At 38.7% G+C, this 21,973-nt stretch overlaps 2 protein-coding genes across 3 annotated transcripts in view; one reads left to right on the plus strand and one right to left on the minus strand.

Annotated features, from left to right (window-relative positions):
• The first annotated feature begins 508 nt into the window (after nucleotides 1–508).
• On the plus strand, nucleotides 509–4,354 carry klf5b (Kruppel-like factor 5b). The gene is made up of 4 exons (XM_046844913.1): nucleotides 509–843; nucleotides 1,652–2,429; nucleotides 2,849–2,908; nucleotides 3,204–4,354. Exons 1-4 carry the CDS (start codon nucleotides 559–561, stop codon nucleotides 3,380–3,382), a joined length of 1,302 nt encoding a protein of 433 aa, XP_046700869.1. The 5' UTR covers nucleotides 509–558; the 3' UTR covers nucleotides 3,383–4,354.
• Nucleotides 4,355–5,537: 1,183 nt separating this feature from the next.
• Nucleotides 5,538–21,973, minus strand: part of klf12b (Kruppel-like factor 12b) — a 36,353-nt gene continuing 19,917 nt past the window's right edge. Inside the window, exons 3-6 of one of the 2 annotated variants that reach the window (XM_046844915.1) lie at nucleotides 20,413–20,899; nucleotides 16,553–16,688; nucleotides 10,082–10,239; nucleotides 5,538–9,813 (exon numbers count right to left, since the gene is read on the minus strand). In XM_046844915.1, the coding sequence (XP_046700871.1) occupies nucleotides 9,632–9,813; nucleotides 10,082–10,239; nucleotides 16,553–16,688; nucleotides 20,413–20,899 (963 nt within the window). In that variant the 3' untranslated portion in view covers nucleotides 5,538–9,631. Of the gene's footprint in view, nucleotides 9,814–10,081; nucleotides 10,240–16,552; nucleotides 16,692–20,412; nucleotides 20,900–21,973 lie in introns of both variants that reach the window. The other variant, XM_046844914.1, reaches the window with a different exon arrangement.

Raw genomic sequence — 21,973 nt, forward strand, 5'->3', positions numbered from 1 at the left:
TTTCCTTTTTTTTTTTTTTTTTTTTAGAGCATCATTAAAAATTCTCAGTAGATTACAGTTCTTGATCTGTACGTGCAGGTTTTTATGTATTGTGCTGCTGCCACGTGATTGGCTAATTGAAAACTAGGATAAATTAACAGGTAAACCAGTGCTTTTACTTTTCTGAGAGTAGGTGTGTATAAGATAGTTTGTGACTCAAGACAACTCCTGGGCACGTGAATGAAGTTAGATAATAAGGTGAGATGACAGAACAAGGGTGGAACTTAAGGGAAATTTGAGAAGAGTATTATTATTATTATTATTATTATTATTATTATTTTATTATTATTATTATTATTATTATTATTATTATTATTATTATTATTATTATTATTATTGTCATTACGTTTAAATCTAGGACAATGAAAGGGGTGTGTGTGTGTGTGCGTGTGTGGCGTTGAACTCGCGCCACATACACGTTAAGGGGCTGTGAATGCGAGTTGGGAAGTGTTTACGTTTGCGCGTGCGGAGCCCCGCCCGGTCTCGCGGCATTGAAATGCGCCTCCTGCGTCATGTGTCATGTCAGACGCGCGAGCTGCTCCTGACAGCTCTTCACCTCGGTCTGCGGATTGGAACACAATGACTTCGGCTGAATCGGTTTGCTCGGGCGGAGGGCAGCGCTCGATGGCCGGCGCGTTGCCCAGGAGGAGCGCGTCTTCCACCCAAACTCCCCACGAGTCCTTTGACACGTCGCTCGCGAATGCCGAGGCAGCGCACGAAGACGCTTTTAGAGCTCACGAGCGTCTCACGGGAAGGAGCAGATTTAATGGCACCCCACCAGATCAGCACCACGCTCACACACCGGTACGGTAATTTGTTCATTATCTTCGAGGATATGCAAAGGAAAAAAAATGCTTGGATGCTACTGGTTCTTCTTATCCCTGCTCTTATTTGTCCTTGATGTCAAAATGATTCTGTAGCAGAATGAGTGTAGAGATGTTTTAATCTGAGCTCTCCAGATCAAGTGAGCAGCTGGAAGAGCTAAATTCAGATTCCAGGCGAACATGTTCAGGCTGTTTGCTTGGCATTGATTGAGCTGTGTATGGATTTGCATCCCTCATTACCACTAGCAGGCACTGCTGGAGAATGTGTCATCATCTTCTCTAGTGCACGTCTGTCTTCAGTTTCCTTTATCTTGAATTAAAACCTTAATCTTATTTGGCAATGTTCATGCTGAATCATCATTTCTGTTTACTTATTCTATAACCGCACAGGACCTAGTCGAAAAGTGATGTCAAAAGCATGGATCTGTGAGGACTTTTGCAGTTGTTTTTTTGCATTTTGCATTGTTGTTTGTTTTTGTTAAACTTTTTATTGTTAGTAAATTGCACGGATTCACAAGTTGCTCGTTCTTATTTCTGATTGCTTGATTTAGCTGTTATACGGGATGGTTTTACAGTATGTGATGTTACACATATGCAGAGGCCTGTTAGCCAGGATTCTATGTTCTTACACATTTGATATCCTTTTTCTATTGTTGATTTAAAGTTCAAGCAGCGTTTATTGATATGTAAAAATCCCAGTCCATGTGTTGAGTCCATGTTAATTAACATGTATTTGTTAATTTGTATGTGAGTCTGAACATAAGAAAATGTGTCTGATCTCCTTTTAGATGGAAAAATACATGCCACCACAGTTTCAGACTGTGCCAGAGCATAAGAAGTATAATCAGAGCGGCTACATGACCATGGACCAAGGACCCTACAGCATCAACATGAACGTCTTCCTGCCCGACGTCCCATATCTGCGTACAGGTCTCTGTCGACCTACAAGGCCCACACTGGGACCCCAACAAATGAAACCATCACCCATGCATACAGTTAGCTACCCAAGCTGCAACAACACCATCCCATCAGCTCCTCCCCCCTCAGAATACACACACCACTTCAGCCAAACGTGCAGCACTGCGTTCATCAAGCAGGAGACGCCGGAGCTTGACTACCAAGAAGTTCCACTGTTCCAGCTTCTAAATTCAGACCTAGACCCTCCAGCGCATGGTCCCCACTCTGGCGTTTGCTCACCAATATCATCATACAACAGCATGAATTCATCCATTGCTCGGATTGCAAGAAGACCCATGTGTGATATGAGCAGATGTGGGTCATCACCTGCTGGTCACTTTGGTCAGCATCATCAGCAGCCGAATGTGCCATACCTTCCCCCTTCCCCTCCAAACTCCGAGCCCAGCAGTCCTGACAGGAGAAAAGAACTCTTGCACAAGCTGTCACCACCTCCCTCTTATGCTGCCAGTATTGCATCTAAACTGGTAGTGCCAGCTTTAGGCCCTCAAGCATCCGTACCAGTACAAACACAAGCCGTGCCTGCCAGGCATAACCGCAGGAACAATCCTGATCTAGACAAAAGAAGGATACATCACTGCAATGTCCCAGGTGAGCTATTAGACTTGGCCTTGCTCTCAGGGCCTGTCATACTGGAGCATTAGAACTGGCTTTGCATAAATTACATTTTACAGCACTTAATGATTTTAGAGATGCATCTAGCAGATAGATATTGCAGGCTGGTGCATTGCACCTTTTAGACCGTATCATCAAAATAATACTGCATATGAAATCAATATATAGGAAATCACTATATGAAATCAATATATAATTGGTGGTTTGTCACTGCACTGTTCTTACTGTACAGGATAATCGTAAATGTCTTTATGAAAAAAACCCTAGAATTATAATATAGTGGGACATTCCCAACACTCCATCAATAGTGCGGAATTAAATAATCGATTTTAGAACTTAAATTCAAGCTTGTCTCACCACATCTTCTCAATTCTATATTTTAATTTTTGTACCAGGCTGTAAGAAAGTCTACACCAAATCCTCCCATCTGAAGGCACACTTACGGACTCATACAGGTAAATAAAAATCTGATCGCAAATATTGTAACTTTATGACTTCTTTTTTGTAGTGTACTGATGTTGCTGGGCAGAAGTACAAGACAGACATGCACTTGAGAACCTCTGATAGTACCTCCTCATGAGATACACAATGATTTTGAAGGGCTCAATTGCAAGAAAATCTACCATCACTTTTAACCACCAAACCTTGACATGTCCATTAGGCCTCTAGTTTTCCTGCACAAGTAATTCAACATTAGAGTGGCAGCATCTCCAGTGTGTCGTAACTGTGTGGCGCCATGTCTCATTTCAGGAGAGAAGCCGTACCAGTGCTCCTGGGAGGGATGTGATTGGCGTTTCGCCCGCTCTGATGAGCTGACACGCCACTTCAGAAAGCACACGGGTGCGAAACCCTTTCACTGCTCTGTGTGCAGCCGCAGCTTCTCGCGATCTGATCACCTGTCCCTGCACATGAAGAGACACCAGAGCTAGGAATACAATGACATCCTGGCTTTCATAACTCTCTTTCTTTTTTTTTTGTCAGTTGAACTTGGGTGTGTTGGGTTTGATTTGGATTTGGCAGCTCATGAGGCACAACTGTGTAACCTCATGAAATACAAACAAAACCTAGCTGGGAGTTTTTTTTCATCAGCTGTTTTGTTAATTAATAGTCGTACTAGTAGTATTCTTTTTTTTTTTCTTTCAAAAAAATGTGCCTTTTCTATATTATCAATCTTAAAAGTCACTTTCAATGCTAATATATTCTTAAGCCGAATGCACCAAAGAGTGCATTTCACTTTTGTCTTAGTGAAATCGAAAGCTCAAATTATTTGGAAAACCCTGAGGCGTTAAACAGATTAACGAACATTTTCAAACAGCAATTCAATTACAAAATACTTTTCGTAAATTCTTGTGGGGAAAAAAGTGAACAAGAAATTGAATTTAAAATAACAAAACTGAAAAACGTCACTTGTTTCTGTCACAGCTAAGCAATGTAAACCATTTTTAGGTGTTTTTTTTTTTTTTTTTTTTACTAGGAAGAGATTTTATTCTAATTCAAAGCACATAACAGAAACTAAAATTGTTTATATGAAATTTTTAATATTTCTATTTGGGGTTTAAGTAGCTTTATGTGTAAATATTGTAATTCATTTATTCTATTATTTATTTTTTTCAGATTTAAATTTTTTACAGTATAAAGTACTTCTCTATGCACTTATGTGAATAGAGCTACGGGAATGATGGTTTTAATGATAAAACGTAAACTTTTAGATGGGTTAAGAGATACATGATAGTTTTGAATAACACTTCGTTTTATACATTTCAGGATTTCAGTGCTTTGTATCTGTTGAATGTGATCATTAATGTTTTTAGATCTTCGGTTGAAAGCCTGCTCTCCTAGTGACAACCTAATAATAATAGAGGAGATCATATAATGAATAAAATTCCGAAGAAGGACCGTAACATCTAATGGCTTTTATATGGTTCGCATCAAGACCTAAATTCATAAACTCAATTTGTGTCTACATTAAAAGCAAGAAGCTTTCGGGGGGAAAAAAAAGCAGTGGTGCATTTGTATTTGGACAGTGTTCACATCGCAGATTTCATACTTCATTACCTATTCATGCTTCATTATTTTCCATAGAATCATTATGTGTGTATAAATCACAGTAAATACCTTGCTATACAAGTTAAACTGGCGTGGCCTGCTGCTCTTTTCATAGGTATTATGACCTACCATGTGCCTAACCACACCTGCCACCCTTTAGGCACATAGCTGAATGAATAATAGGTGTGGTGTACAATTATAGTGTAATTAACCTGAATTGATACAGCTAACACTACTGGTCTTAAAAAATGTAGTGATACTGTCAGAGTATTGGGTGTTTGTTCATGTGCTGGTGCAAATGAATAGTTTGCAAAGCTTTAGTGTGTACAGATGTACTCTTATGTACAAAGTTGAACACTACTCCTTTCGTTTTAGATTATACAATGGAGTAATGTAGGAGAAGGCAAAAACATTAGGAGGTTGTAGTGTGTGACATGTCCTATGTCATATTGTTTGGATGATTTTAATTAGACTGTGAGAAACACAAGAGAAAAAATTGTAATGAGTCAGTCTGAAATGAAAGCACTCACATTGCACCTCCTTGAAAAGAACTACAGGCCAGTGAGAAGTGGCAGACTGCTCACTAGTTATTTATGTCTGATACTGACTTTAAGCATGATGGTTAAAGAAAGTGCTTCTTAATGCTTATAATTGCTCCAATACTGAAAGGCGTCTGTTGTTTATGTCGGTTTCACTCAAACGTGGCCTTATTTGTGCATGTGGACTAACTGGTTTTGTCCTGATTTAACCTTTGCAATAACTAATCCAACCCTTTTTATTGCAAGTTGTTTATCGTATGTTGAATATAAAAGATAGGTCTATAATATCCGCTCATTTTCAGCTTACGTGGTAGAAAAAGGCGAAGGATAATTGTTGTCACAAAGTTTAAACCCATAAGACAGGTGCAGTTCAGCTCTACATGTTTCGGAGGGCCGCACCCTGTCTTTTTTGTTATGATTAGTTGTTTTTGTCGAACAATTTTTGCTCGTATTTTTCCCGGAAGTAAAAAAAAAAAAAAAGCCACCATCAGGCCATCAGTCATGTGTCTTCCATACAAAATTTCAACTTTATTAACTTCCATGCCTCCAATTAGATTATGATACAAGTATCATGTTAAAACTCAATTTAAATTCACAGCTCAAATCTTTAGGAAATAAAAGGAAACTACAGAGAAAAACCGAAAGCACATAATATCTAGACACCATCTGGAGAATTCAAATAAAGAATAAACACTTTTCTTTTAATTTTCTTTTTAAATGAAGACATTCTGTGATAGATTTCAGTGTGAAGGAATTCCCTTTCAAAGCGAAGCAGGGCAAACCCCCCCAAAAAAAAAGAAAAAGAAAGAAAGAAAAGAAAATGTCACAACTCTGCAGTAAATTGAAAAGCTCTGAAATATATATTTACAATACACATACACTATACATAAATACAAGACCGATAATCACAGAATATCTGAAATAAAAGACAAAATAATGTAAAATATTTTGATTAAGAAATGAAGTTGATATTGAAACTGAGGCAATACTGTACAGAATAGAACTGAATACAAATCAGAAACAAGTGTTCACAGAGGAATTAGCAAAGCGACAGTCTTTTTTGTGCTGTAGGTCCACTCTGTATACTCTAATTCAGGTCTGTGTGATTTTAAAGAGGTAAAAGTCCACCTTAATTATGGAGAAACTGTATCCTTAAGTCAAGCTGATATTGTAAGTGTTAAGGTATTCATCCAAACCCTCCCAAGGAGGCACATACAGCATTGCTCACAATGTGATTAATGGGCAAATGTTCACAGCTTTCACTTAAAATGTTGTCTTCAAATGGTCCATAAGGCTCAGTGCATTACAAACAGGCTTTTACTGTACATTAGTTTGGGTAGTTTTGTACAGCTTTATTGGTACCGGATGCACTTTTTGTGCTTATGGCATCTTTTGCCTTTCTGTATGTGCTTCTTGTATTATATGTCAGGCACTCGTCTATTATTGCATAACTTTGACCCTGTTCACCGTTACAAAATTATGCGACAGAAAGCACAAGAATGCCAGAGCAGAACGTAATACTTTTCTTTTCTTAAAAAAAAAAAAAAAAAAAAAGAGCTCCCTTACAGATTACAATAACATTTTCTCATTATCATTGTCTTTTTAAAACTGATTTTGTTAATACATTTAATAGGCAAACATTTTGACTGTACAGGAGCAGAAATGATGCCAAATACAAATTTAACTGATATCAGTACAGAATAAAAAATAAATAAATACAATTAAAAAAAACAGCAAAGAGGAAAAAATGCTGATGGCTCTTCAATACTGAATAGAAAGGGACATTCATTTGACTGGGTTGCTTTTTTCCTGTATATTTTGTCATTATTGTTATAAAAACACTTAAGAGAGTATTAGAAATAGCTGAAATGTGCACATAGGCAGCTGCTCCTCAACACTGCATACATTTAGATGGATTATTTTACCTCTACACATTAATCAAAGGGAACAGGAGCATTTAAAGATGACAAGACCTCAAACACTCTCCCACACAGCCCCATTATACACTGTGTACTTATAGGTAAAGATCATCTCTGTACTGTAGCTGTATAAAGTTAATCCCTTGTATTAAAAAAAAAAAAAAAAAAAACAGAATAAAAAGCCCTATTTTAAATAGGTATTTACAGCCTTCAAAACTGAGTAATAACTTTCACTTTCACATATATTACAACATTTTCAAAGATTTCTTTCTTCTTTCCCCCTTTTTTCTTACATAAAATAGCAATATGCAAATGAAGTGCCCCACACTGAAGCGAAAGTTCTCAAAAATACAGTATAAGATGATAAAATACACTGGTGATTAATGTTACGTCTAACTGAATAGAGTTCGATTCATATTCATTCTTCATAAAACCAAGGTGCTGATGATACACTTGAGCCCATGTACCCCAGGAAACACGCATGTGTAGACAAACAAAAAAAACAAACAAACAAAAACTGAATAGATTATAATACTTCAGAGGAAAAAAAAGAAAGCAAGGTGGCATTGGTCACCTTAGTTTTGTAATGGACATTCCTTTTAGAGCATTTCACAAAACTGCGTTGTAAATTTGTTTGTTGATAATACTCCAACAGCAGTGCACATGAGTGAGAAAAGGTGTATATATATATATATATATATATATATATATATATATATATATATACCTACACATAAACTGAGGCTTGTACTGGCCATATGAAAGTGCTTTCACACCAATCTGACATTCCCACCAGAGATGAGCAAACTGACATCTAACAGCTCTGATACTTTGAATTCTTTCATAACCTTTTCATTGAGCACGAGAACATATCACTGATACAAATATGAACATACAAACAAGACTTGTTTCTGTTTGGGCTGGTCATTTGTCATTTGTCATTTACTGAACTTTTGTTTGCAGATCGCCCTCTAGTGGACTATTTGTATTTTGGATGCAGGCTGAAGGTGAGACTGCTACTGTTTAGTGCACTAGAAAAAAGTAATGCACTATATACAGTATATATATATATATATATATATATATATATATATATATATAGTATAATTGCAGTGACAAAAGGAATCTGGTAATTAAGAAAAATTGAAATGATATAAATTACCAGAGGTATTGTCGTGAAATGCCCTAAATCCTACTTGTGCATTATTTGTGCAAGTGTGTGTGTGCCTGTGTGTCTATATACATTTGTACAGAGTTTATGGCAAAAAAAAAAAAAAAAAAAAAAAAAAAAGAGTTTAATTTGGGCAACCCTGCAGTGCCACACATAATGGCTCTTTTTTGAGTGCAATCAAATCCTCTAAGTGTGAGACTAAAATAGCAATATGCTATTGCTATTTTTAAAAATTAGAGCTACAAATCCATTACAAATATACAAGATTCTCTAGTATAGAAAAACGTGTGGCGATGGTAGAAAGTCAGCATTGTGTTCTTGTTTTGAAAGCCCTCTGTTGATGGAGTAAGTGAGACAGCCATGAGGCCTTCTCCCTCTCCTGTCACTCTAGAATGAGTGTATTGCTCTCCTGGCTTGTATTTTCAGTTCAAGTAAAAACAAAATAATAAAGGCCCGTGTTAAGAGAAGCTTTTTTTTTAAGCTTTGTCAGCCAGTCAAACTTGGTAGAGGTCAGTGTTGAACATAGTGCTCTATTGTACTAGTTTACTTCAGGGCCTAAATTAAAGCTGTGACACAGCAAGATTTAGAAAAGGCCCAAGCTATGGAAAAAGTTGAAACATCAAATCAAGTGAATGGAGTACAAATGCATTTACTGTCTAATCACAGGACTGAATGCCTTGTTATATGTCCCTGTTTGTCAACAGAAAGCACAGCAAAATGCCAGATAGCTCTTAAAGCAAAATGTACCCCATATACTTCATTGCCTTTGCTGCAAAAAATAGTTTAAGTGTGAAAACCAAGATCAGGGGAAAACAAAATCTAATATACAAACTGCATGATTCCTGTGATGTGTCACCTGCTGTGTGTATAATCTCATTTGATGATTTGTGGACTTTGTGGTATTATGAAACATCTCCAGCCACCTCGCTTTAGCAATCGCTGACTCAGAGTTTCTGCTCTGTTACCAGAGAAACTTCTCACAATTAGGTGTGCTGGTTTAGAAGGAAATCAAGATTTATGATCACATTGTTCCTGTAGGAACTTGGATGTGTCTATAATGTCAAGCTTCAGATCTCAAAAGAGGAAGCCATTTAATTCTGTACTTCTTCACATTGTTGATGGTGAAAGGGAAGCAGACATTTTCAATGAGAACAAAACATGAATGCTAAATAAAAAAATAAAAAGTTGCAGACTGAAGAACTTTTAAACAAGAACTAACAATCGGGATCTTAACAAGAGCTTCAGTTCAAAAAGTCCTAAAACTTGATGAGCCCAGCTTTGCACCATTCTTGGGGCAGACTCTGTTCAGCTCTATCAGCACATTCCTTCCATCACACAGCTTTTAAACTTCTTCTCCCTCTTGCTTTTCTCCAGGGCCTGAATTAGCCATGACTGTGTCCAGCCCAGCTGAACAAGTGTAAGGAGAGACCCAGCTCCCCTAGCATGCATGCGCACGTGTGTGTGTGTATGGGAAAGAGCGGGAGTGTGTGAAGTGGTCATCACTCAGACCAGCATGTGTCTACGCCGGTGCAGGGCCAGGTGGTCTGAGCGTGAGAAGCTGCGATCACAGTCCGCACACTTGAAAGGCTTCACCCCCGTATGTTTCCGATAATGCCGCGTCAACTCATCAGAGCGTGCAAACTTCCATGTGCAGCCATCCCAGGTACACTTGTACGGCTTCTCACCTACAGTATAAAATGCAAAAATGCAGTGCCATAAATATCATGACAAAAATAAGCTTAATTTGTTGATACAATTGAGGGAAAGGCATTTACTGTGAGAAAAATAAAGTTTTTTTTTCTCCAAAAATGATTAATATAAATATAAATATAAGCCGTGAAATATAACGAAGTAATATTACATACATAACAAGGTATAGATCAAACCATGCAGAAAAATTCAGCTAAAAAAAAGTCAAGACTTGAAAATTGCATTTCTGTATGACAGACTGACCCGTGTGTGTTCTCCGATGTGCTTTTAGGTGGGAGCTCTTAGTGTAAACCTTATTGCAGCCGTCAAAGTCACATCTGTGAATGCGCCTCTTCTTGGAGTCTGGAGACTCAGACCGCCGCGGCCGTCGCATGCTCTCAATACTGAACGGTGACATGGAACTGTAACGGGATAAAAAAAAAAATCATATAAAAATGTAGATAACAAGTGAAGTTTAAATTTTAAATGGTATATATGTAGACTATATGGACAAAAGTTTGAGGACACCTGCCCATAAGCTTGGTATGTATTTTTGAACATCCTATTCCACGTTTAGTCTTCATATGCTGCTATTTTAACCTCCACTCTTCTGGGAAGAAGTAGATTTTGAAGGGCTCCTGTGGAGATTTGTGCTCATTTAACCACAAGAGTGTTAGCAAAGTCAGGTACTGATGTAGAATAAGGAGGTCTGGGGTGCAGTCAGTGTTCAAATTCAGTGTCTTAATACTGGTGTTCAGTAAGAGTTGAGGTCAGAGCTCTAGGGCAGGCCACTCCAACCCATACAATTGTGTGCTTCCAACTTGGGTTAACATTTTGGTACCTCACATGGCTGAGAAATGTAGGTGTCCCAATACTTTTGTCCATATAGTGTATTTCTCAGGAGAAATATATTTAAAAATTAAATCTCAAAAGGTTGTTTCTGTTTCTGTGTTACACCATAAACACCATAGTATAAAACAAGACAATATAAATTATTTAAAAGCAAGACCGGTTATAATATTGTATCAATTACAAAACTTAAAACATATTAGATATATGTGAAAAAATCAGCCACATATTACATTCAAGTACAAAACTGGTTATGCAATTTGAATAATTTGAAGTATTTATTAGTGCATTTGTGTTTCATATTTACCTACTATATATGGTATTCTATAGACTTAGAAGTTCTGAACTCTTGAATATTTCTGCATACACACAACACATTAAAAACTCAATAGTCATGTTTATATGACTCTGTTTATGTTTATATCTCAATAGGCATATTAAGATCAACCCTTCACTCTGATAATCAGCCAAACAGAATTTATCTGAAATCTCACAGCTTTTAGAGAAAAACTGACATTGCATTATTAACCACTGGATGGTGCTGTAACACCGATTTATTCCGTCTCAGTACAAGGACTAAGAAGCCAAGCCTGATCATTTCTCTTCTCAAACCAACCACCAATTTTGGGCTCAGGGCTTTTTGTTTTTCTTTGCTTTATTTGCTACCCATAATTATACCTCACCCCAGTGTTATGAATGAAGACTGGTCTGTCTTTTCAGGGCAAATCAATATTTTATGGCATCACATCTCTAATGGGCAAAAAAAACCCTGGCCATTATAAACGTATGCGTGTGTGTGTGTGTGTGTGTGTGTGTGTGTGTGTGTGTGTGTGTGTGTGTTTGTGATGTCTCCAGGGTAATGGAATATTGATACATTTGAGCACAGGGCTGTTTTTCAATAGTGAGAAATGGCTGCAGTGCATTTGCGTGGGCTGAGTGTATTAACTGAGCACAAAAGGATCACAGAGCAGAGTCATGTCACTGTGCATTAAAAGTGGAGTACAAAATGTGTTTAAAAAAAAAAAGAAAAAGAAAAAAATCTGCACATAGAGGATGGTTCTTGCTTTTTCTCTCTTCTGATTTTGGCCCCCTGCTTGGTGATTGGCATGATCCAGGCAAGTGGTGAGACCTGAGGAGGAGGAGTCAGACAATGCCTCCCGCAAGCTGTCTCCACCACACGCAGCACACTTCCTGTTTCCACCCTTGCTCTACAGATCACCTGTTGGTGTTGGAACACGACCAGGCTGAGGCCTAGCGGATATGAGCCAATGAATCAGAAATAAGGTGGAACTCTAGCTCCCTTCTGCCTCTGCTCAGAATGAGCGAATGCACACACATATACACAAGCGCACGCACGCACACACACACACACACATATACACACAGTGTGTAAGAGTGGGCAGGGAGATTTTAGGAAGATACAGAGAGAAAGGAATGAAAGGAGGGGCAAAAATAGAAGGGGTGAGAATGAGACAGTGAAAGAGATATAGTAGTATATTCACTAGTCTAAATGAATGTCAGTAGTAGGATAAGAGGAGACTGCAGTCGAGATCTATAAAGAGAGGGGGTGGAGGTCGGAACTGAGAAAAAAGCCCCTTATGTAAGGACGTCGTACACTGAGGGGAGTTAGCGAGAAGACAGTAAGGATTTACAGTGGAAAGATTTCCAGCAGCGAGATCTCTCACAGGATGTTTACACTCTGACTTCAGTCCAGACGATGCAATATGAAGATCATATATAACGTCTGATTCAATCCACTTCAGCTGCCTTAGAGTGTAGCTGTGTGGTGAGGAAAAGGCTAATAAAAACAACACAACACACAGCCCTGGTAAACAGGACACCTTGAACCCTGCATAACCCTGACATCCTGGCTTTGTGTTTGTCAATGTGATTGCTTTTGTGTGTGTGTGTGTGTGTGTGTGTGTGTGTGTGTGTGTGTGTGTGTGTGTGTGTGTGTGTGTGTGTGTGTGTGTGTGTGTGTGTGTGTGTGTTGGGCGGGTGGATGTATGTATGTATTGGGTGTGGTTATATGTGGGATTGGGTATGCGGTGTATGTGTATGTATGTATTGGTGTGCAGGTCTGTGTGTGTGGTGTATGTGTTTGTGTGTGTGCATGTATTTGGGTGGGTGGGTGTGTGTGTGTGTGTGTGTGTGTGTCTGCGTGTATGGGACTTTTTTGTTTCTTCATCTCAGCATATCTCAGCTTGCGTATGATGCCACTTAGCACCAAAAAGGCCACTAGCAAACAATATTAATAACTATTTTAATTCTACATGCCTCAACTGCAACAAAATGTTAGCAAAATTAACTACAACACAAGTCCAATAACTGCACTAAAACAAAGAGAGGGAAAGCAAGAGAGGCTGAAACTGGAGACTCTACAAAAACTCAGCTGCAGTGAAGCCAAATCATGTGGAACAGCCAGAAAGAGTGACAGTAGTAACACTACTCTCACTCTAATACATTTATACAAGTACAGAAATGTAAAAACTGCATTACTGCTGTACATACATGAACATTTTAAGGAAGGTTTAAAGGGGTCATTTTTATTCATACCCTTGTAACTTTATATAGGACAAGTCAATATTTCTAAATCGCAAATGTGTCTATAATTAATTTCATATTATATTATACCCTATAAGTATATTTAAAAAATTATATAAAAAAAAAAAGATGCTATAAGCTTGATCACAAATCATGAGTGCTCATAGACTGACAGCAGTTTTCACTGTAAAAACTGTAAATTCAAAATATTACAATTAGAAAAACTTTAAAGCCTGCTATCTTCAATAATAAATGTACTTAAAGCCCAATTAGTTGCAGTAATAAAATCATTCTTTTCATGTAAATTGAACAAAAACAGAAAACCTTTTTTGGGTCTAAGTCTGAAAAATACTTGTATAATTGTAACTTGTAAAAAGTGTTAACATGGCGAACTATTGTACTGTTAACATATATAACTTCATTAAAATGTATTCGACTGCTTTGACAGACAAGAGGTGTACTGAACATGGTGTATGATATAATACTTTATACAGTTCTTTATACTGATCTCCATTAAATGATAATGAATAGTTGTCACCTCATTACCATCACTACCTGTTTTGTATAATCCTTGGTTTACAAGCACTATGTGTTACTCGACAGGTTGTCATCATATACACTTTTTGCCATACGTTTGTGAACCCCTGACTCAAACCCATATGTGTTTTTTCCCCAGAACACCAATTTAAAGTACACAATGGTATAATGTCTTTGTATGCAGGAGCATGACAGTTTCCTTTCACTGGAACTAAAAGGCTCAAACATGTTCCAGAATGATAATGTCCCTGTGCACAAAGCGAGCTCTATTGTTTGCCAAGTTTGGTGTGGAAGAACTTGCCTGCACAAAGGCCTGACCTCAACCTCACTGAACACCTCTCCATTGAACTGGAATGCCAACAATGCACTAGGTGTCTCTACTCAATATGGGTGCCTGACCTCAGTAATGTTGTTGAGACGGAATGGATACATCCCTACAACCATGCTCCTAAATCTAGTGGACAGTCTACCCAGAAGAGTGGAGTTTATTTTAAAAGCGAGGTGGGAAATAATTATTAAATGAGATGTTCAAAAAGCACCTATAGCTGTGATGGTCAATGTTCACAAGCTATGCTGTAGGGAAGGGACTTATTTTCAGAAGGTCATGAGTTCAAATCCCAGGCTGCACTAAGCTGCTACTGCTGGACCCTTGAGCAAGGCCTCAACTTCTCAATTGTATAAATGAGATAATTGTAGGTTGCTCTGGATAAGGGTGTCTGTCAAAATGTAAATGTAGTGTCATTATATAGTGCACATTCTGGTTGCATGGATGATTACTTACTAACCATCCTTAATTTCTAATATATTTTTAGCTTAGTAAGGTATTTGACTACTCTAATATTCCAGTGCACTGATAATAGAGGGTGTGGGAGGAGGTCAGAGACAAACAAATAATTTTAATTAAAGTGTCTGTGTTTGCACATGAATTCTCCGACCTGTATGGCCGAACGGCTTCAGATACTTATGGAACTGGGAAAGATCTGCCTGGGCCACTCTAATAATAGAACAGCAGCTCTTCCCCCAGCATTCATGAATATGGAGAATGCCATGGAAAACATGTGTGGCTCCCTTTACACACACACAAACACTTAAACACACACACACACACACACACACACACACACACACACACACACACATCACCTGAGGAGATTTGTACACATGTGGGAGGAGAGTGCTTGAGACAGAGCTCCGAGCAGCTGGAAGTTTCCCCCACAGTGCTGATCAGGTGCACACACTGATGATCATGCCATCATCACCTTTCCCTCTATCCCTCACTTCCATGCATGGCAGCCCATCTGATGACTCACATCTCATAAAAGCTGACATTTAAGAATGATAGCGCATGTCGCCTTTCTCTGAGTGCTGCCATATGCTGTTTGCAGACTAGGTCAAGTCAGGGTGCAAAAAGGTTCATCTCAGTCTGCTTTTGAGAAGCCCTGTGGATGAGACAGAGCCTGTTCGAGGTTATAGAGAGTGGACAGTGACAGCTATGTGTGCCTGAGAGTTATTTTCATCCCTGAGGGTAAGGGCAGTGCCAACGAACTCAAGCCCCCACACCTACACACTCACCTCATGCAACAGAAGAGCATGAAGTGAATTGGAGCAATTTAGAGACATGGTTTAAAAAAAATAGCACGTCCACTGTTAAAAAGATTGTTTTCTTGGATGTTAAATTACATGCCACATGGCTAACAACATTAAAACTGTGAAACTATTCATGTTTAAAACACACACGCAATTAAATCATTAAAGAGATTATTTTATATGCATTTTTATTTTACTGAGTCCTGTTCTATTTATCACTACACATATTGTTTAATAAATATTTTTCTGCCAAAATATGTTCACCACATCACCATATCACCATAACTATTGTGGGTTTTTCTTTGTTAATTTGTTTTTTATTGATTATTGTTAATCCACACTACAAGTCCGTATGAAGGAGTTTAGTTTATTATAGAAACATTAAGATATTAAAACCCATGATTTGAATTACAGCTGGCGCAGTCAGAGTTGTTCTGTTATAGATTCATTAATTAAATAACAACTTCAAAGAAACTAGACGCAAGCATTCAACAGCGCTTTTATGAGCTAGAGTGAATACAGCTGCTCTCTCTCATTCTCTCTCTCTCTCTTTCTCACTCGCTCTCCCTGACTCTCCATCCCCACCCTTCCTCACTTCTGTAAACACCCAAAAAGCACCTCAGTCAAACAGCACGTTTTTAAAACCCCTGGTTAAACCCTGGCTTTGGCACGCCATTCGAGGCAAAGTCCTACGTCTGTGGCAGACTTCCAGCACAGAGAAACATTTACTCTGCACTGTTCCAGGAGGCTGTAACACAACGCAGAATCCTGGAATACTTTCCAAGTAGTTTGCCTAAATAACAAGAGCACGGCTGGTCACTTGCATTAGTCTGGCCAGGGAATAGTCACAGAGTCACAGAGACAATACGACAGAAGTCTGGCTAAGACCTAGGCACTGACTTATTGAGAGATGCATTCACTCATCCGAGACACCAGGACAGCTTCATTGAAGATTTGCTACCAGTGATGCACTCCACATTTCAACATTTAAATCATTTTCAATTGGTACAAACAAAACAGCATGGAACCGAGGTAGAAAATAGCATTCGAATACGGGAGGCATCATTTGTGTGCATCATGAGTACTATGCTACAATATGCTTACACTCCCACACAGAACTCAAGTTTTTTTTTCTTTTTAACAGACTCAACATTAGTCAGAGTAGACAGACCGGATATATAGTGTGTTGTGTTTGTGTGTATAGAAAATATTACTCACTCCTGCACTGCTCGTGCTATAGACAGCGCAGTGGATCCTGTTTCATTGACGCTGTCCAAGGTTACATTTGGCAGGTCGTCATCATCACTGTCACTTCTGATCTGTCTTGGTGACAAGCCATTTAGGTCTGATTGTGCTGCTGTGTGAGGTAGAGAACCAGTTAGTTGCATCACCAAGGTAGTACACACATTTACACTCAGAGGATTTTCTTTTGCTTGCTAAAGACCAAATGCACTACTATAATGGGTTAACCACAATTTGTTGTAATTATAATCCAGTGTGTTAAATACAGACAAAAAAGGGCTTAGAAACAGGCAGGTATGATTTAACATATGCAAATAGACATACTGTGCATGCACACATCAAAAAAACCTATTCTTTAGCATTTATTTCAAATAAATACTTTTGTTATTTTTAATCAGTATCCACTGCATCTGTGTCAACAAGTATTTTAATATGTAAACTTGTTTACTTTATGATCACTTAGAATTTCAGAGACAGGGAATAAATACTAATGCAAAACATTTTAGATTTGTATTATAATTAACAATTCAAGACCAAAACTCTAGTCCTGTATCCTGTATAATGTATCATTATATTACTCAGGTATGATTATTTTTTTTCAGGTAGAAGATTTTGCAATAATGGGTTGTTTCCAAATTGTGTGCTATAATAACATATTTCTTAAATCCTTATTGACAGATTTCACAAAAGTTTACGTTATAAAAGAGTAAATATTTTTTTCTGGTCTATTCGCTGTACAGGGAAATGTATATGAATATTTTTTTTTCTTTTCTGTTATAATCTCATATACACTTCAGATCAAAAAAATCCCTGGAGTTTTCTGTTAATTGCATGAAAAACTATTTGGAATATCTGTGTGTGTGTGTGTGTGTGTGTGTGTGTGTGTGTGTGTGTGTGTGTGTGTGTGTGTGTGTGTGTGTGTGTGTGTGTGTGTGAAATCTGGTTAGTAAAGTCCTAAAAATCTACACCTCATCTTTTATATTCTTTCCCAATGCATGGTTAGCCATGCATGACCATCATGATAACTGCACCACAGTCTCCAGAGAATAAGAATACAATTTTTTTAAATTAACCATACAGGCAGCATATAAGCTACAGAGCAATCAGCTGCATTAGGCAACTTCTATCATCTATCAGAGAGCACAAAAAACTAAATATGTAACAGCACAATATTACAAAATACTTGCAAATAAAACATTTGTTTATCGAAGTTTGTTACTCTTTATAGTTTAGTCATTATTATATTTTATTAATCCTTATTACACTGACATATATATACATTTCATGTTCCTGTTTTGACAGAGCATTAACAAATAGTTCAAAATGATGAAATTTCAGTACAATATTAGTTTTCATATAAACATCAACTTAAATATACAATATTTTTTTAAAAGAGGAAATATCAAAAGAAAATGGTCATGCATTTCACGTTTGTTACAAAGCATCACGCATTTCTTCTGTTTTAACAAACCAGCTCTAGCAAACATATGACAGACTGTATTGCATAAGGTTTTTATTTAAAAAGTATGCTTTTTGTTACTACTTTTGTTGTCTCCCAAAATATAGCGAATACTATTTATCTCTGACTCATAATAAAAACATTATTTTTGACAAATTGTAACATTATAATTCTAATTTGTGCTTTAAACCGTACACCATTTTTTTAATTTCTAAATTGGATATTGAGAGCATTTTTTCTATATCAACAATTGTATATCTTTTTATCAGCGCCCTGCACATTGTCAGCAGACTCCATTTACACACTATCACACACTGCTCCACCCATGCTGAGCTTAAAAACTACCCACCGCCAGCAGAGCTCTGAGTGAATAAAACACATCTTACTCTGCACTAGACATAATGTACTGTACATGTAGAGGCTCTAAAACTGCACTCTGTGAACCAAGAGCTCAGTCTGTCAGGTTTTATGAGGCAGTGTGTCTCCTCATTGCTGATGAAAGAAAGCCCATCTACAGTATTTCAGTGACTTGAAGAGGACAGCCCTGGCTGAAGTGCCACAAACACTCAGCAGAACTTCTGACAACATCTCCCATTAAAGATGCATCAGATTCATTACAAGAACCTGAAGCACGTGCCTCTTCCTCAGACTCCTTCTACTCTGACTAGACAGAGCTCAGTGTAGTGGCCTGCTAACACACACACACAAACACACAAACACACACACACACACACACACACACACACACACACACACACACTATCAGAGTCCACAGTGATTTCTACAATGGCTCCGCAGTAAGCCATCCAATTTACCTATACTGTTGGCCAGTATGTTTCAGAAAATATCCATATTACAGCAGCGACAAAAGCCGAGTTCATGAAAGGTAGTGAAGCAAACCCCAGGATTTCTTTCTGCTGTTGTTTCCTGCCTAAGCCTGTTTCCATGGAAACCTCACCAGAGACCGAGCTGTAGACAAGGGCACACAATTCCTTTTAAAAATGATAGCCAACCTGTGTGGGGTGTGTGCCTCTGTGTGCATGTGCAGTGTGTCTGCATGCTTTGTGATTTTGCCTGTAAGTGCCCCAAACTTGTGCTATCTCACAACTATATCACCAACCACCACTCAGCTGACTCCACCCAAGCCTGACTCCATTTCCTCTGTGCTTCAGTAAAGCTCCCTGGGTGGAGTCCATGCTGCTTAAACAGCCACCCACCTTCAATATCCGTCCCACCCAATTATGCAAACTTTGTTTTTCCTCTCCTTCCTCCCTGCAAGCTGTGCCCAGCCATGCCCAGTCTTTTGGGACCAACACCAGTCCCAGATAAACAACTGGTTTCTAAGAAGCAGCTCCTCAGCGCCTGTCCAGGGCCAATCTCTGCTCTAAAGCAACACCCTGAGCCTGGTTGGTTTGTTCCAGCCCAACAACTTGCATGCTTTAAAATGCAGCCCAATAGAACAGTGGATGAGGTCTTAGGATTTCGAAAGAAAGCTTGGCCTGGGACATGTGTTTTTGATTAGGGTGGTGCAGGGCCGAGCCTGGTCTATATTACCTGAACTGAAGGCCAATGTGCAAAAGAAAAATATCACACTTATGAGAAACCACTTTCATCTTCTAGAATCTCATTCCAGCTCACAAAATCAGTGCCTGGAGACACCCACACCACCAGAGAGTGCAGGTGAGGGTCTGTACTTGAGTTAGAAGCTGTTGACATTTTCTTATAAGTCTTCTTTTTTTTGTCTTTTCAACTTTGATCTCAAGTGAGTTCTTTGAGGCACAAAGACCCTAGTCGTAGACAGGGCAGGGCCAGACAGAAAGCACACATCAGGATCTGCACATGCAGCTGAGGAAAATTAAGTCCATATCTGTGCATTTTCAGGTAATTCACAGTAGTGTGGAATGAATACTAATGTCTAATCGAATACATTTTATGACATGAGGAGCTGTAGCTTTATCTGACCTACAGCGGTAATCATAAAGACTATGATGTTTATACCAAACATTCTTTCCACTCACTAATTCATCTTAACTATATAGTATAACATACCAGAGTGATTATTTATATTGTGACTATTTAGTGCTAGCCAGAAAAGGTTCGCTTTGGAAAATGGTTCCTTTGAAGATTAATTTGCACAGTCACCTCTATCTTGCTCATCAGGGATCTAAATCTATTTAAGTCTTTGCTTTGTAACAATATACAGTATAATCTTAATTATATTAATATAACAAATAAAAGTGAATTAAAAATCCAACATTAATTTTCATAAACTTAATTAGTATAGAAATTTCTCCTAACAGATACAAATAAATCGGCTTTTTACGTCTAAGACCTTCTGAACAAAAATAACTTATGCAGTCAGTAACTGCTCCCTCACCTTTGCCCTGGCTCAAGGCCTCATCCAGGAGAGGGACCATGATGGTGGAGTTGAGATGGTTGGAGGGCGAACGCACCGCTGTGCTGTACATTAGAGGCAGTGATTGTACCACCACCGGGATGCGCTGCATCTGCCTGGCCAGTTTGCTAGGGCTGGAAGGCGGCACTGGGTGGATAATGTGTAAATATGACTGGCCTCGGACACCCGACGAAGAGCCCACTAGAGGCCCAGAAGTCAACACTGAGGGCTTTCCTGAAGTGATGGAGGCGATGACAGAGGGCGAAGATGAAGATTGAGTAAAGGCTGAAGTGATGGGCGAGGCTGTGGAGGAAGGAGGTGAAGATCGAGTTTTGTTGATTGACAGGTCCACTGGTTCTGTCTGAGTGTGAAAGTGTTCAGAAGACAGAAGGTCCTCTGGTGGCTCTGCCTTCACTTTGCTAAGGAGAAGTGGCACCTCCATACCAGAGTAGCTGTGCACTTTAGGGGACTGAGGAGGAGAGACATAGATACAAAGAAAGACATTAAGTCATATCCAAGCAGATGCAAGCATGAAGACACAATGCACAAACTTTCACCCAGATAAGCTCTCTCACACAGTGACACTATTTTGAAAGTTTAAGATATGATATCACACAGCTTGGATGAGTGCCATTTGCTGCAGTTGTGTCTCTCTCATGCTTCTCCTCTCAATTCCTGTGACTCATCCCTCTTGGCTTCACTCATATCTCCACTAAAATCTGCTCTACACCAATGCAAAAACATCATATGGGCCCAATTTCCTGACCCGCATTGGCAATTGTCATGTGCCTCAGAGGAGCTATGTGCTGGTTGCTCAGCCAGGGTGTCTCCCCCAAATCCCCCCAACTACTCTCTCTCTCTCTCTCTCTCTCTCTCTCTCTCTCTCTCTCTCTCTCTCTCTCTCACTCTCTCAATTTCTCTCTCTCTCTCTCTCTCTCTCTCTCTCTCTCTCTCTCTCTCTCACTCTCTCAATTTCTCTCTCTCTCTCTCTCTCTCTCTCACACACACACACACACATACACACACACACATATACAAATACGCTTATTACAAATACTTTATTTATTTGTTTACATTTATTTGTTGACATCGTACCCTAAGCACTTTTTGGACCCAATTCCCAATCACCAGCTATAACACTTTATTAAAGTACAGCAGTTTGAAATAAAAAAGAACAGAAACATGAACACTGCAGTCTCTCAATAATGCAGTCTTAACTTCTATGAAGAGAAAGCGCTAAGCAGAAAGAGACAGGACACAGATTAAAGAATAAGCTGTTAAACTCTTAGCTAATCAAGACAGGAGCATATAAAGGACAGAGTGCAAGTTCTACAATCATCAAGGTAGATAGTCTCATGATTATTTTATGCGTCTGTGGAAGTTTAGCTGGCCCTTGAATCACCAATACAATGAAGCAGCATCACAGTCTAAAGCACAGATGGTAGTCGTTTCTGTTATGTGCCACAAGATTTTAAAAGGCACCAGTTAGTCTATTAAGGCCAGAGGGCATTGTTAGAGGTCAGAACCCATGCTCACAAGGTCA

The sequence above is a fragment of the Silurus meridionalis genome, chromosome 3, assembly GCF_014805685.1.
Source record: "Silurus meridionalis isolate SWU-2019-XX chromosome 3, ASM1480568v1, whole genome shotgun sequence".
Classification (NCBI taxonomy): domain Eukaryota; kingdom Metazoa; phylum Chordata; class Actinopteri; order Siluriformes; family Siluridae; genus Silurus; species Silurus meridionalis.